Source organism: Pristis pectinata, chromosome 2 (genome assembly GCF_009764475.1).
Source record: "Pristis pectinata isolate sPriPec2 chromosome 2, sPriPec2.1.pri, whole genome shotgun sequence".
In the NCBI taxonomy this organism is placed as follows: domain Eukaryota; kingdom Metazoa; phylum Chordata; class Chondrichthyes; order Rhinopristiformes; family Pristidae; genus Pristis; species Pristis pectinata.
The window spans coordinates 122,123,341-122,136,923 of record NC_067406.1 but is presented as its reverse complement, the minus strand read 5'-3'; the positions used below and the strand labels follow the sequence as shown (position 1 = coordinate 122,136,923).

The 13,583-nt window shown below is 41.6% G+C and overlaps 1 protein-coding gene across 1 annotated transcript in view; it reads right to left on the bottom strand.

Annotated features, from left to right (window-relative positions):
- Positions 1-13,583, bottom strand: part of tbc1d9 (TBC1 domain family, member 9 (with GRAM domain)) — a 70,751-nt gene that overhangs the window by 44,934 nt on the left and 12,234 nt on the right. The window contains 2 exon segments of the mRNA XM_052036484.1: positions 10,351-10,363; positions 10,365-10,463. Of these exon segments, the coding sequence (XP_051892444.1) occupies positions 10,351-10,363; positions 10,365-10,463 (112 nt within the window).

Here is a 13,583-nt window from a genome sequence, read left to right as displayed (position 1 = left end):
TTCGTCCAGAGTCAAACATATAGCCAATTATTATTATCACCTTCTTTACCATGTCAGTACATTTAATACTAAATCATTAGCACACGTTACAAAAAGTTAGGGATCCCATTTCAAGCCCTGGAGAACAGCCTTCCAATCACAAAACACACAGTAACCATTATCCTTTGCTTCCAGAGACGTTTTCAAATCAATCTGTCACTCTCCTTTGGATCTTGTGGGCTTCTACTTTTTTTTTGACCACCCTGTCACGTAGGTAAAGCCTTACTCAAATCCATGTAGACAACATTAAACGTCTTGCTCTCATTGACTCTCCTCATAGCTTGCTCAAATAATGTAATCAAGTTAGTTATTCACGAACCTCCCAAAAAAAAAATCAGCTTTAGAAACAGAAAATCTACAGCACAATTCAGGCCCTTCGGCCCACAGAGCTGTGCCGAACATATCCCTACCGTAGAAATTACTCGGCTTACCCATAAGCCCTCTATTTTACTCAGCTCCATGTACCTATCCAACAGTCTCTTAAAAGACCCTATCGTATCCACCTCCACCACAGTTGCCGGCAGCCCATTCCACGCACTCACTACTCTTGAGTAAAAAAAACTTACACCTGACACCTCCTCTATACCTACTCCCTATGTCCTCTTGTGGCCACCATTTCAGCCCTGGGGAAAAGCCTCTGACTATCCACCCGATAAATGCCTCTCATCATCTTATACACCTCTCCCTTCACCCTCCGTCGCTCCAAGGAGAAAAGGCTGAGTTCCCTCAACCTGCTTTCATAAGGCGTGCTCTGCATTTCAGGCAGCATCCTTGTAAATCTCCTCTGCACCCTTTCTATGGCTTCCACATCCTTCCTGTAGTGAGGCGACCAGAACTGAGAACTGTACTCCAAGTGGGGTCTGACCAGGGTCCTATATAGCTGCAACAATACCTCTCAGCTCCTAAATTCAATTCCACAATTGATGAATGACAATACACCATATGCCTTCTTAACCACAGAGTCAACCGGTGCAGCTGCTTTGAGCGTCCTATGGACTCGGACCCCAAGATCCCTCTGATCCTCCACACTGCCAAGAGTCCTACCATTAGTACTATATTCTGCCATCATATTTGACCTACCAAAATGAACCACTTCACACTTATCTGGGTTGAAATGTATCCGCCACTTCTCAGCCCAACTTTGCATCCTATGTCCCGCTGCAACCTCTGACAGCTCTCTATACTATCCACAACACCTCCAACCTGTGTGTCATCCGCAAACTTACTAATCCATCCCTCCACTTTCTCATCCAGGTAGTTTATAAAAATCACAAGGAGTAAGGGTCCCAGAACAGATCCCTGAGGTACACCACTGGTCACTGACCTCCATGCAGAATATAACCCTGAGCTTTCTCGTACTTCCAATTGGACCGTGATCCCATTGAACATCAGGTCATTATCTCCCAGTCAATTACCTTACTTCTTCAGGAAACCTTTCTAGTGTAGCTTCCAATCTTGCAGTTTGCCAAACCCACACTGCCTACTTCCATCTCTTCCTCAAGATCCATAAGCAGGACTGTCTTGGTAGACTCACTGATTTAGCATGCTCATCATACAAAACTTATTTCATATCATCTTAACTCTATTCCCTCTCCCCTTGCCCCATCATTTCCCACTTACATATGTGTACCTCTGATGGTCTCTGCTGCTTTGACACTTTACAGTTGCCTTGCCCAAGCTAACTTGTCTTCACAACTGATGTCCAAACCCTCTGTAACTACATCCCATACCTGGATGAATTGTTAGCCCTCCATCCTTGCTGAAATAGAGGCCAAACCAGTCCCCTTCCACCATCACTCTACATTGCCTGGATTAACTCATTCTTACATTATGTAACAACTCATTCAAGTCTTTTCACTTTTTCCAAGACTACTCGTAGACCCAAGCTATGCCAGCCTCCTTGTCTGATATGTAGAATAATTCTCTTTACTGATCTAGTCAGGCCCCCTTTCTCAAATATTTAGCCATTACATTGATGAAGTGTACTGGTGCCACTACCTGCAGCCATACAGAACTGGAAAACTCTACTGCCTCTACTGCCTTTTTATATCCTGCTCTCAAATTCACAATATCCAACTCTTCCCTTCATTTTGACATCTCCATCTCAAGGCATGGATTAGCTATCCATTTCCATTATTAGCACACTAACTCTCATAACTATCTCAATGACACCGTCTCTCACACTGCACCTTTTAAGGACTCCATTCCAATCTCTTCAGTTTTTCCTCCATTCTTTTGTATCTGCTCTAATAAAGATATTCTACCAGTACTTTTAAAGTGTCTTCCTGTTTCCTTAAGCATGGATTTCCCTCAACTATGCCTTTCCCTCTACTAGTTGACAGGGTTCTTAATTGTCTATTTCTCCACACTTCTGCACTCATTCCATCCTCCTAACCAGAACAAGAGTCAGGTTCCCTTCGTCTTCTTCACCTGCCACCCCACCAGCCTCCATGTTCAATGGATCATCCTCCATAACCTCTGCTTCCTCTAACAGGATTCCACCACCAGACACAGCTTCCTCTCCCATTTCCTTTCAGTGTTCCAAAAACACCATTCACTCCACTATTTCATTTCTACCAACCACTGCACTTTCCCATGCAAGAGATGCAACATCTGTACATCTAGATCTTCCCTTCCCATCATCCAGGGACCCAAAAATCCTTCCAGGTGAACAAGCAATTCATCTGCACTTCTTATAATTTAGTGTACTGCATTTGATGCTAAAATGTGATTTCTTCTACACTGGAGAAACCAAATACAAATTAAGTGACAGCCTTGCAGAACACTCCATTCAATCCACAAGGGTGACCTTGTACTTCCAGGCTCCCACCTCTTTAATTCATCACTCCACTCACACCTGTCTTTGGCCTCCAAGAGTACTCCTACAATGCTGTTGATCAAGTGTACGTTCAGCAATTTATCTTTCACCTGCGTATATGACAGCCATCAGGACTTAACGATGAACTTGGCCATACAGTTAAACCCCTTTAATTCCCCCCCTCTCCAAGGTTATGGCTGTATCTTTCTGTTTCAGTTTGTTTTATTTTTCTTTTCCATCCCCAACTGCCTTTTATTTTAAGTCCTTGTTACTTTCACAACAAAGACCTTTCCCTCTGCAACTTGAAACACAATTATCTTCTTTATTTAAGCTCTGATAAACCTGACCTGAATTATTGATGCTGGTTCTCTCCCCACTGACACTGCCTGATTTGCTGAGTGTTCCAGTATTTTTTTTTCTATTGTTTTTGATTTCTAGCATCTGCAGTTTTTTTGCTCCAATTAAATATATTACAGTACATCTCCCCAACATCTTCAAAAAGGTAGATGAAACATCCTACTAGTTACAGTTGCCAACTCAAAACAGTTAATTTCTACTTTGCTTTGTGGTCATCAAACCCCCATCTCCTTTGTCCTAATCTTGTACAACATTTAGCACTGCACCTTAAAATTCAAATGCATGACATTCACTGGTTCTCCTCATCCATCACCTCAAAACATAAACTAATCAAATAATTTCTGTTCCATGAACTAGATACCCAAATCAGATTATGATTCACAAAGTGCCCTGTTATCATTATCACACTTTCCCAGCCTTTTCTCTCTCCAAACTCCCAAATTCTTATTGGGTATTAAGCTAGATGTCTTTGAACCTATTTCATACTTCGTAACAGGACTACTAAAGCCATTAGTAAACTGCAAAGAACCCAATGCTACTTCTTTCTCATCAAACTAAATCTCCATAACCCTTCCACTGCCTTTGGCATAGTCGACCATAACATTCTCCTCAGATCTCTTCAATGTTCAGCTTTACAAAAGTACCTTACCCTTTTTCCATTCTTACCCCAACAATCACAACCATCAATGGCTTTTGTTCCCACTCTAATATCATACCTCTACAATATCCCTATACCCCCACCAACTTATGATCTTCTAATTTCATTGCAAGGGCCATCTACTGCTGCCTCTGTAACATCACCTACTTCTACTTTTGACTCAACCCATCTGCAGCTGGTTAATTTTCAATCATTCTTTCAGCTTACATCTTCACCCAGATTAATCCCCTCCCTCATAGATTGCTGCTCCTCTTCCCTACTGTTACAGTATATAGGTTTGTACTATTAATCCTGACAAATGGCAATGGGGGAACTCAAGTAGATTTGGAATAAGCTAGCTTCAATAATTGCAATATAAAAAAAGCACCAGTTACAAAAATGTATCTGGTTAACCAATATCCCCCAGGGAAAAAAAATCTGCCACTTTTTCTGGTCTAGCTGATAGGAATCTTGAACCAAACAGCATTATGGTTGACTCTTAACTATACTCAAAATGGCTGAGAAAGTTAATTAGGAATTTGCAACAAATGCTTGCCTTCCCAGCAACATCAGCAACCCATGAAAAAAAAGCTGCCTGCCAACCTCAAACCCTCATTCTCCCATTATCCTTTAAAAACATCCACAAAGCTCAGGTCCATTTCTGTGATCAAGATTTTGCTCATCACTCCCAAAATTTAGCTCCAGCATCCCTTTGCTAATGCATCTGAAGTACCCTGGAACATATTATTGTTGATTGTTTAGTTAAAATTTGCCTTTTTCCACTGTCAAATATTTCCCCTTGTCCTAACTGTATAAGCTAATTTACAGTATCTTGTATTTAATATTCACTCCAATGGATGAATGAGAACTTAAGTAGAAACCAGACTGGACTGTAAGGCACAATGCATTCCTCCATCATTCAACGTGATCATGAAACATGACTCAGGTTGCCGGCTGATCCCCAAATCTTCAGACTTCCCAAGCTTCTAATAATCTATTGAACTCAGCATTGAATGTACTCAATGACTGAGCATCCACAGATATAAAATTCCAAAGATTTATAACTCATTGTGCAAAGAAATTTCTCCTCCTCTCAGTCCTAAGTAGCAAACCACTGAGAACATAGAACATTACAGCACAGTACAGGCCCTTTGGCCCACGATGTTGTGTCGACATTTTATCCTGCTCTAATATCTATCTAACCCTTCCCTCCCATTTCTCTATCATTCATGTGGCTATCCAAGAGTCTCTTAAATGTCCCTAATGTATCTGCCCCCACAACCTCTGCCGGCAGTGCATTCCACGCACCCACCACTGTGTAAAAAAAAACTTTCCTCTGACATCCCCCTATACCTTCCTCCAATCACCTTAAAATTACACCCCCTCATATTAGCCACATTCATCCTGGGAAAAAGTCTCTGACTGTCCACTCGATCTAAGCCTCTTATCATCTTATACACCTCTACTAAGTCACCTCTCATCCTCATCTCCAAAGAGAAAAGCCCTAGCTCACTCAACATATCCTCATAAGACATGCTCTCCAATCCAGGCAGCATCCTGGTAAACCTCCTCTGCACCGTCTCTAAAGCTTCCACATCCTTCATATAATGAGGTGACCAGAACTGAACACAATACTCCAAGTGTGGAGTAACTAGAGTTCAATAGAGCTCCAACATTACCTCATGGCTCTTGAACTCAATACCCCGACTAATGAAGGCCAACACACCAAACACATTCTTAACAACCCTATCGACCTGCACGGCAAACTTGAGGGATTTATGGACATGGACCCCAAGATCCCTTTATTCCTCCAAACTGCTAAGAGTCCTGCCATTAACTTTGTATTCTGCCTTCAAGTTCGATCTTCCAAAATGTATTGCATCACACTTATCTGGGTTGAACTCCATCTGCCACTTCTCAGCACAGGTCTGCACCCTATCAATGTCCTGTTGAAAACTACAGCAACCTTCTACACTATTCACACCACCACCAATTTTCATGTCATCAGCAGATTTACTAACCCCACCCTTCCACATCATCATCCAAATCATTTATAAAAACACAAAGAGCAGGGCTCCCAGAATAGATCCCTGCAGAACACCACTGGTCACCGACCTCCAGGCAGAATATGCTCCATCAACCACCACTCTGGAGTCTTCCATGAGCAAGCCAATTCTGAATCCACACAACCAAGTTTCCCTGGATCCCATGTCTCCTGACTTTCCGAATGAGCCTTCCATGAGGAACCTGATCAAACGCCTTACTAAAATCCACATACACCACATCCACTGCTCTACCTTCATCAATGTGCTTTGTCACATCCTCAAAGAATTCAATCAGGCTCATGAGGCATAACCTGCTCCTCACAAAGCTATGCTGACTGTCCCTAATCAGCCTATGCTTCTCTAAATGCCGTTAAATCCTGTCTCTAAGAATCTTCTCCAGTAATTTGCCCACCACTGAAGTAAGACTCACTGGTCTGTAATTCCCAGGGTTATCCCTACTTCTTTTATTAAACAAAGGAACAACATTTGCCACCCTCCAATCACCTGGCACTACTCCTGTGGCCAGTGAGGACACAAAGATCATTGCCAAAGGCGCAGCAATCTCTTCCCTCACTTCCCATAATAACCTTGGACATATCCCATCTGGCCCCGGTGACTTATCTATCCTAATGTTTTTCAAAAGTTCCAACACATCCTCTTTCCTCATGTAGACATGCCCTAGCATATCAGCCTGTCGTATGCCATTCCCACAAACGTCAAATTCTCTCTCACTGGTGAATACTGAGGCAAAGTATTCATTAAGGACCTTCCCTACCTCTTCGGACTCCAGGAAGATGTTTCCTCTTTCATCCCTGATCGGTCCTACCCTCACTCCAGTATTCCTCCCATTCTTCACATATATGTGGAACGCCTTGGGGTTTTCCTTAATCCTACTCACCAATGCCTCTCATTGCCCCCTTCTAGCTCTCCCAAGTCCATTCTTAAGCTCCCCTCCTGGCTACCTTGTAACTCTCCAGAGCCCTGTCTGATCCATGCTTTCTAAACCTTAGGTAAGTTTCTTTCTTCCTCTTGAAAACATATTCTTTGTCTCTTGTCAACCAGTTTCTTCACCTCTACCATCCTTACCCTGCCTCAAATGGGACAAACCTATCCAGAAGCCCATGCAAGTACTCCCTAAACAACCTCCACATTTCCACTGTGTACTTCAACAAGAACATCTGTTCCCAATTTACACTCCCAAGTTCCTGCCTAATAGCATCATAATTTCCCCTCCCCCAGTTAAATACTTTCCCATATCGTCTGCTCCTATCCATCTCCAAGGCCATGGTAAAAGCTCAAGGAGATATGGTCACTCTCTCCAAAATGTTCTTCCACCAAGAGATCTGAAACCTGATCAGGCTCATTGCTTAGTACCAGGTCCAGAATGGCCTCTCTCTAGTCAGCCTGTCCACATACTGTGTCAGGAATCCTTCCTGTACACACCTTTATGCTAAGGAGGTGCCAATCAATTAGGGAAGTTGAAATCACCCATGACAACAACCCTGTTATTTTTGCACCTCCCCAAAATCTGGCTCCTGATCTGCTCCTCAGCGTGTCTGCTGCTAGTGGGGGGGGGTTTCTGTAGAACAGTCCCAATAGAGTGATTGCTCCCTTCCTGTTTCTGACTTCCACCTACACTGACTCAGTAGATGATCCCTCCAGGACATCCTCCCTTTCTACAGCCATAACACTGTCCCTGATCAGCAAAGCCACTCCCCCACCTCTTTTACCTCCATCCCTGTCCCTTTTGATGCATCTAAACCCCAGAATATCCAGCAGCCATTCCTGCCTTTGTGACAGCCAAGTCTCTGTAATAGCCACCACTTCCATGTACTTACCTATGCTATAAGTTCATCACCCTCATTCCTGATACTTCTTGCTTTAAAGTAGGCACACTTCAGCCCATCCAACTGACTGCAATTTTTCCCTTTCAAATGCCTATGCATCCTCACAGTCTTTCTACACTCTGCATCTACTAGCACACTAAATGCACCAACCACTGACCTATCACTCTGGTTCCCATCCCCCTGCCAAACTAGCTTAAACCCTCCCCAACAGTACTAGCAAACCTGCCCGCAGGAATATTGGTCCCCCTCCAGTTCAGGTGTAACCCATCCCTTTTGTACAGGTCATACCTTCCCCAGAAGAGATCCCGATGATCAACAAATCTGAAACCCTGCCCCAGCTCCTCAGCCACATATTCATCTGCCAAATCAACCTATTCTTGCCCTCACTGGCACGTGGCACAGGCAGCAATCCAGAGATTACTACCCTTGAGGTCCTGCTTTTCAGCTTCCTACCTAGCTCCCTATATTCCCTCTTCAGGACCTCATCTCTTTTCCTACCCACGTCATTGGTACCAATACGTACCACGACCTCTGGCTGTTCACCCTCCCCCTTCAGAATGCTGTGGACCCGATCTGAGACATCCCTATCCCTGGCACCCGGGAGGCAACATACCATCCGGGAGTCTCTTTCACATCCACAGAATCTCCTTTCTTGCCCCCCTTACTATGGAATCCCCTATCACTACCACTCTCTTCTCCTCCCTTCTGTGCCACTCAACCAGGCTCAGTGCAGAGACCTGGTCACTGGTGGCTTTCCCTGGTAATCATTCCCCCCCCCAACAGTATCTAATGCAGTATACCTGTTATTGAGCAGAGTGGCCACATGTGTAAATCTGCAGTACCTGCCTATTCTCCTAGTGATAGGGGATTTCCATAGTAAAGGTGGGGGGGGGCAGAAAGGAGATTCTGTGTACATGAAAGAGGGAGTGACTGCCTCCTTGTAGCTCTCATCTATGAGCTCCCTGTTATCCTGTATGAGCCGAATGCCATCCAACTGCATCTCCAGTTCCCTAACACTGTCTGTAAAGGAGCTGCAGCTGGATGCACCTCGTGCAGATGTAGTTATCAGGGAGATGTGGATGTCTCCCAGAGCTTCCACATCTCACAAGCTGCAGGACACCACTGACACTGGAGCCATTCCAACTACTCTAGCGTGGTACTAAAGGAAACACCCAAAGCAGAAAGAAGGCAACTTACCAGAGACTTACCTTCGCCTCCTCTCATCGAAGCCTCCAGCCAAAGCCTCAGTCCCCCCCCACTCTAACACTGGCCCACTCACACAAAGGCTGCTCCGCTTATACCTACCCTCCTTTTATTTGCTGCTGTTAATCAGCCAATCAACTGGTTACAATTGCAAATATGCCTCGCTTAGACTCTTGGCAAAGTGAAACTCACAAGCACACGCACAGGACTCACCACTTTTCAAAACTCCTGCTCCAAATCCCGACTCTGCAAGGTGAAACTCACAGGCACAGAGACTCACTCTTATTTCTAGATTTCCAGCTGAAGAAAACAACTCCTGCTGTCTATTTGGCCAATCCCTCAATTTTTTTTCTATGCCTCAGCATTACTTCTATTCCTCTACGGTCCAGTGACTATAGACAGTTTTATTTAAATCTCCCTTCATATGACAAACCCTCTGTTCCCAGATGTTAATCTCCTGGATCTATGCTGCACTGACTCCAAGGCCAATGCATTCTTCATTAGGTATGGAAACCAAAGCAGCACACTACTTCAAATGAGGACTCAAAGCATGTTAAATAAGATCATAAAACATAGGAGCAGGAATTAGGCCATTTGGCCCATCAAGTCTGCTCTGCCATTTGATCATGGCTGACTTTTCGCTCTCACCCCATTCTCCTGCCTTCTCCCCATAACCTTTGACACCCTTACTAATCAAGAATTATCAACCTCCGCTTATTAAATACACCCAATGACTTGGCCTCCACAGCTGTCTGTGGCAATGAATTCCAGTTTCACCACCTTATAGCTAAAGAAATTCCTCCTCATCTCTGTTCTAAGGGGACATCCTTCTATTCTGAGGCTGTGCCTTCTGGTCCTAGACTCTCCCATTTACACTCCCATAAGTCTCAGGAAGACTTCTTCATTCTGGTAATCTAACCTGCCTTCTATAAATGCTGACATGCCATTTTCCCTTCTAATCACTTGTTGTTCCTGCACATTTACCATGTGCTTCAAGAACCTGTAAACCAAGATCCCTCTACAATTCTTATTCCCCCCCCCCATTATACTCCATTGCTACCTTCTTGCAGCCTCTGTTCATTTTCCTCACAGTTCCCTTTCTCACCACTGAAGTTTATGTCATAAAAGTAATTTTGAATACTTTGCTGCTGTGCTCAAAAAAAGACTTTACTGTACTGAATTTAATCTAAAGTCCTCAGAGGTAGGTATTTGGTACTATAGCATTACATTATGATGCTCACTATAAGTTATCTATAGTAAATGTCCAATCTTTGCATGAGAAGATTTGATCAAAAATAATATTGTTCCAGCTCTGGCTTCAGATCTATTAAAAAACAATTTTCCATTTTCTTAGAAGTTAGAGTTGCTAAAATTACACAAGAATACACTCGTTCCAAAACTCACCACATGCAATTGTTCCAGTATACTAGAGATTCAGGAGTCTGGTAAAGGATTCTGTATGGTGCAACTCGAGCACTGGAATCCAAAACGACATCAAGTGTCCCCACTAAGCAACCCTGCATTTGACGGTCCAAAACAAAATTTCAATTAGGCGACTTGAAACATAATTCCTGTAACAATCTTTTACAATATTTTTATTAAATCCACGAAAAAAATAGAGAGTACACGCATCAAAAAGGAGAGTAAGAATACTACTGAATACATTGTGTTAAATCATACTTAGGATTACAATATTCTAGATTAATAATCACATGTAATAGTTAATAAAGGAAAAATTGGGAATATTTTGTTATTAAAAAAAAACCTACTCCCACTACCAAAAACCGAAGCTGTTTAATAAAAAAACAAGGAAAAACCTTTGAAAAGTAATAATGTCAGCCAATGTCTGTATTTTAGTCACACAAATCAAAAGTGTTGAAATAATTCAAAAAAGGTCCCCACGGGGTTTGAAAGTCTAAGTTAGATTCAAGAATTGAACAATGGATCTTCTCTAGAATCAGGTATGACATAACATCCTGTAACCATTGAGCACGGAGTAGGCGGAGTAACTTCCTTCCATTTAAGCAACACAGCTCTCCTGGCTATAGAGAAATAAAAGCCAGAATGTGTGATCAGAAGCCTTCAAAGTTGTATCTTTTTCTCCAACGATCCCAAATATGCAGTCAAAGGATTAAGTTAAAAAGTTATTTTAAAAAGTACAGAAAAAACTTTGAAACACCTCTGTCCAATATTTGTTAAGACTCTAACACATCCGAGAAGATGTGAATTAAGAAGCTTCTCTGTTATTGCATTTGTCACAGTAAGGAGATATATCGGAATAAAAACAGGATACTTTATCTTTAGACAAGTGAGCTCTATGGACCACTTTAAATTGAAGAGAATGACGGGCACATAATGACAAAGTATTAACCAATTTAAAAAATTCCATTCCAAGTTTTCTCAGAAATTGACATCCGCAAATCTTGTTCCCAAGCGTTTTTAATTTTATCTAGTGCACCTTACTCATTCCTAGTAACCTGTCATAAATATTAGATATTCAGCCATCATGAAAAGGTTTAAATTAAAGATTACATCTAATAAATTACATCTAACAACAGATTTTGAAAACAAGTAATACCTAATTTACCCCCACTCTTTAAAACATCAGTCATAGAAGGTTTTAAAAAATAATTAGAGAAAATGGGACTAGACAAAGAAAAACTCAATAAACAATCTTACTAAAAACTCCTTCGTTTCAAAACAAAATAACCAAGATCATATCACAAGATCTAAATCACCATGAATTTTACAAGGCATGTTCTAACTGTAAAAAGAGAATTTTATCATTTAGAAGTGATCCATAACTGCAAAATCTCAGGACAGGTTGGAGATGCTCTGAAAAAAACCTGATTTGTTTTAAAGCTTTCATACATGAAATCCAAAAATGGCAACTGAAAAATGTCCCTGATGTTTTCCCACAAAGTTGTTGGGCAAGAGTCCCACATTGAAATCTGCAAATGAATTTAATACCATTTGGGGTAATCATGGTTCAGAACCATAGAAGGTGACGTCACAAGCATTTTCCACCTTAAGCTTATATGCCCCTAGATTGTATTGTTACATATCTGGGGGTGGGGGGGGGGGGGGGACTGGAATCCTACAGATCCTACTACTTCCTTGTATAACCTTTTCAGGGACAAACAATTTACAACAAACCTCTGCTTCGCAAAACTAGAGGTAACAGATTCTTTGGCATCAATGAGGCAATCAGGTTTCTGACCTTCAGATGCGTCAATCCACACTTTAAGAAGTGCAAAATATTTGGCTTGAATTCAAAAAGCCTTGCTAATTAAAAAAATCTCTGATATTGAGTTACCATATAATAGTAAGACACCAAATTAGTTTGTAATAATTCGAAAGAAAAACCATTTCTTCATTTTCACCTTGTCATAAGGACAGCAGATATAACCTCTGCAAATTCCAATTGTCTGAAATTGACATCAAAATTTCATATTCACATTGGTGTTTTCTGTATTTAGAATCATGTTCTTGTTTACCATCTTTATCTGCTGACTTGTTTGTATCAACATCCGTAAATTAAAGTTCTCTGCTTCCTTTACTACTGAAGCTGCAGTGATAATATTTTTAAATGGTCAACTTTATATATAGTTGACTTTCCTCTCAGTACAGAATTGCTTTCTTCACAGTGGTAAGACAATAGGAAAACATTTTCAATTTTCAACAGACATACTTAACACAGCATTCATTAACGACTGGGGTAACAAAGCCTTAAAGATTCACAACTGTCAAAAGAAATTTAGCCTCATCTCAATCTCAAGTGATAGATCCCCCTATCCTATGCCCCAAAGTTCTAGACTTTCACTTGAGGAAAAAATCTTACTGCATCTACCCCGTGAAGTTTCCACTATTTCAAGCCTTTCTTCAAAACCTTGCATGTCTCAATGAGATCATTCTAAGCTCCAGAGCACAGGCCCATTCTGCTTAATCTTTCTTCAAAGAACAGCCTCCTCATCCTAAGATTTAGACTAGTGAACCTTTACTGCATTATATCCAAGAAAATGCATCCTTTCTTCAAGAACAAATTGTACACAGTACTCCAGGTGCGATTTCAAAGGCCTACACAGTTGTAGCGAGACACAGGATTACATAAAATATAAAGGCAATGAAACATTCTATTTGGCTTAGCCAGTCAACGTTTATGCTTTACTTACACTTTTAAAGGTAGGAGGAAGTGTAAGTAAAGCATAAATCAGTGTAACCCTCTATTTCCTTCCCCCTCATATGTTTGTCCAGCTTCCCCTTATATGTACCTATACCATTCATTTCAACCACTCCTAGTTGTAATGAGTTCTACATTCTCATCATCCTGGGAAAAGTTGTTTCTGTTCAATTTCCTATAGAATTTCTTGGGGGCTAACCTATATTGATAGCCTCTAATGTAGTTACACTAGTCTCCACAAATGGATACACATTCTCCATATCCACTCAATCAAAACCCTTTATAATTTTAAAATCCTTTAATAGGTCACCCCAGTTTTTTTTATTGCTCAAGAGGAAAGAGCCCCATTTTGTTCAGCTTCTCCCATCATGCACACTTCCAATAATACTTTTGTAAATCTTTTCTGCACCCTCTCCAGGGCCTCTATATTCTTTTTATAAAAAGACAACCAGAACCA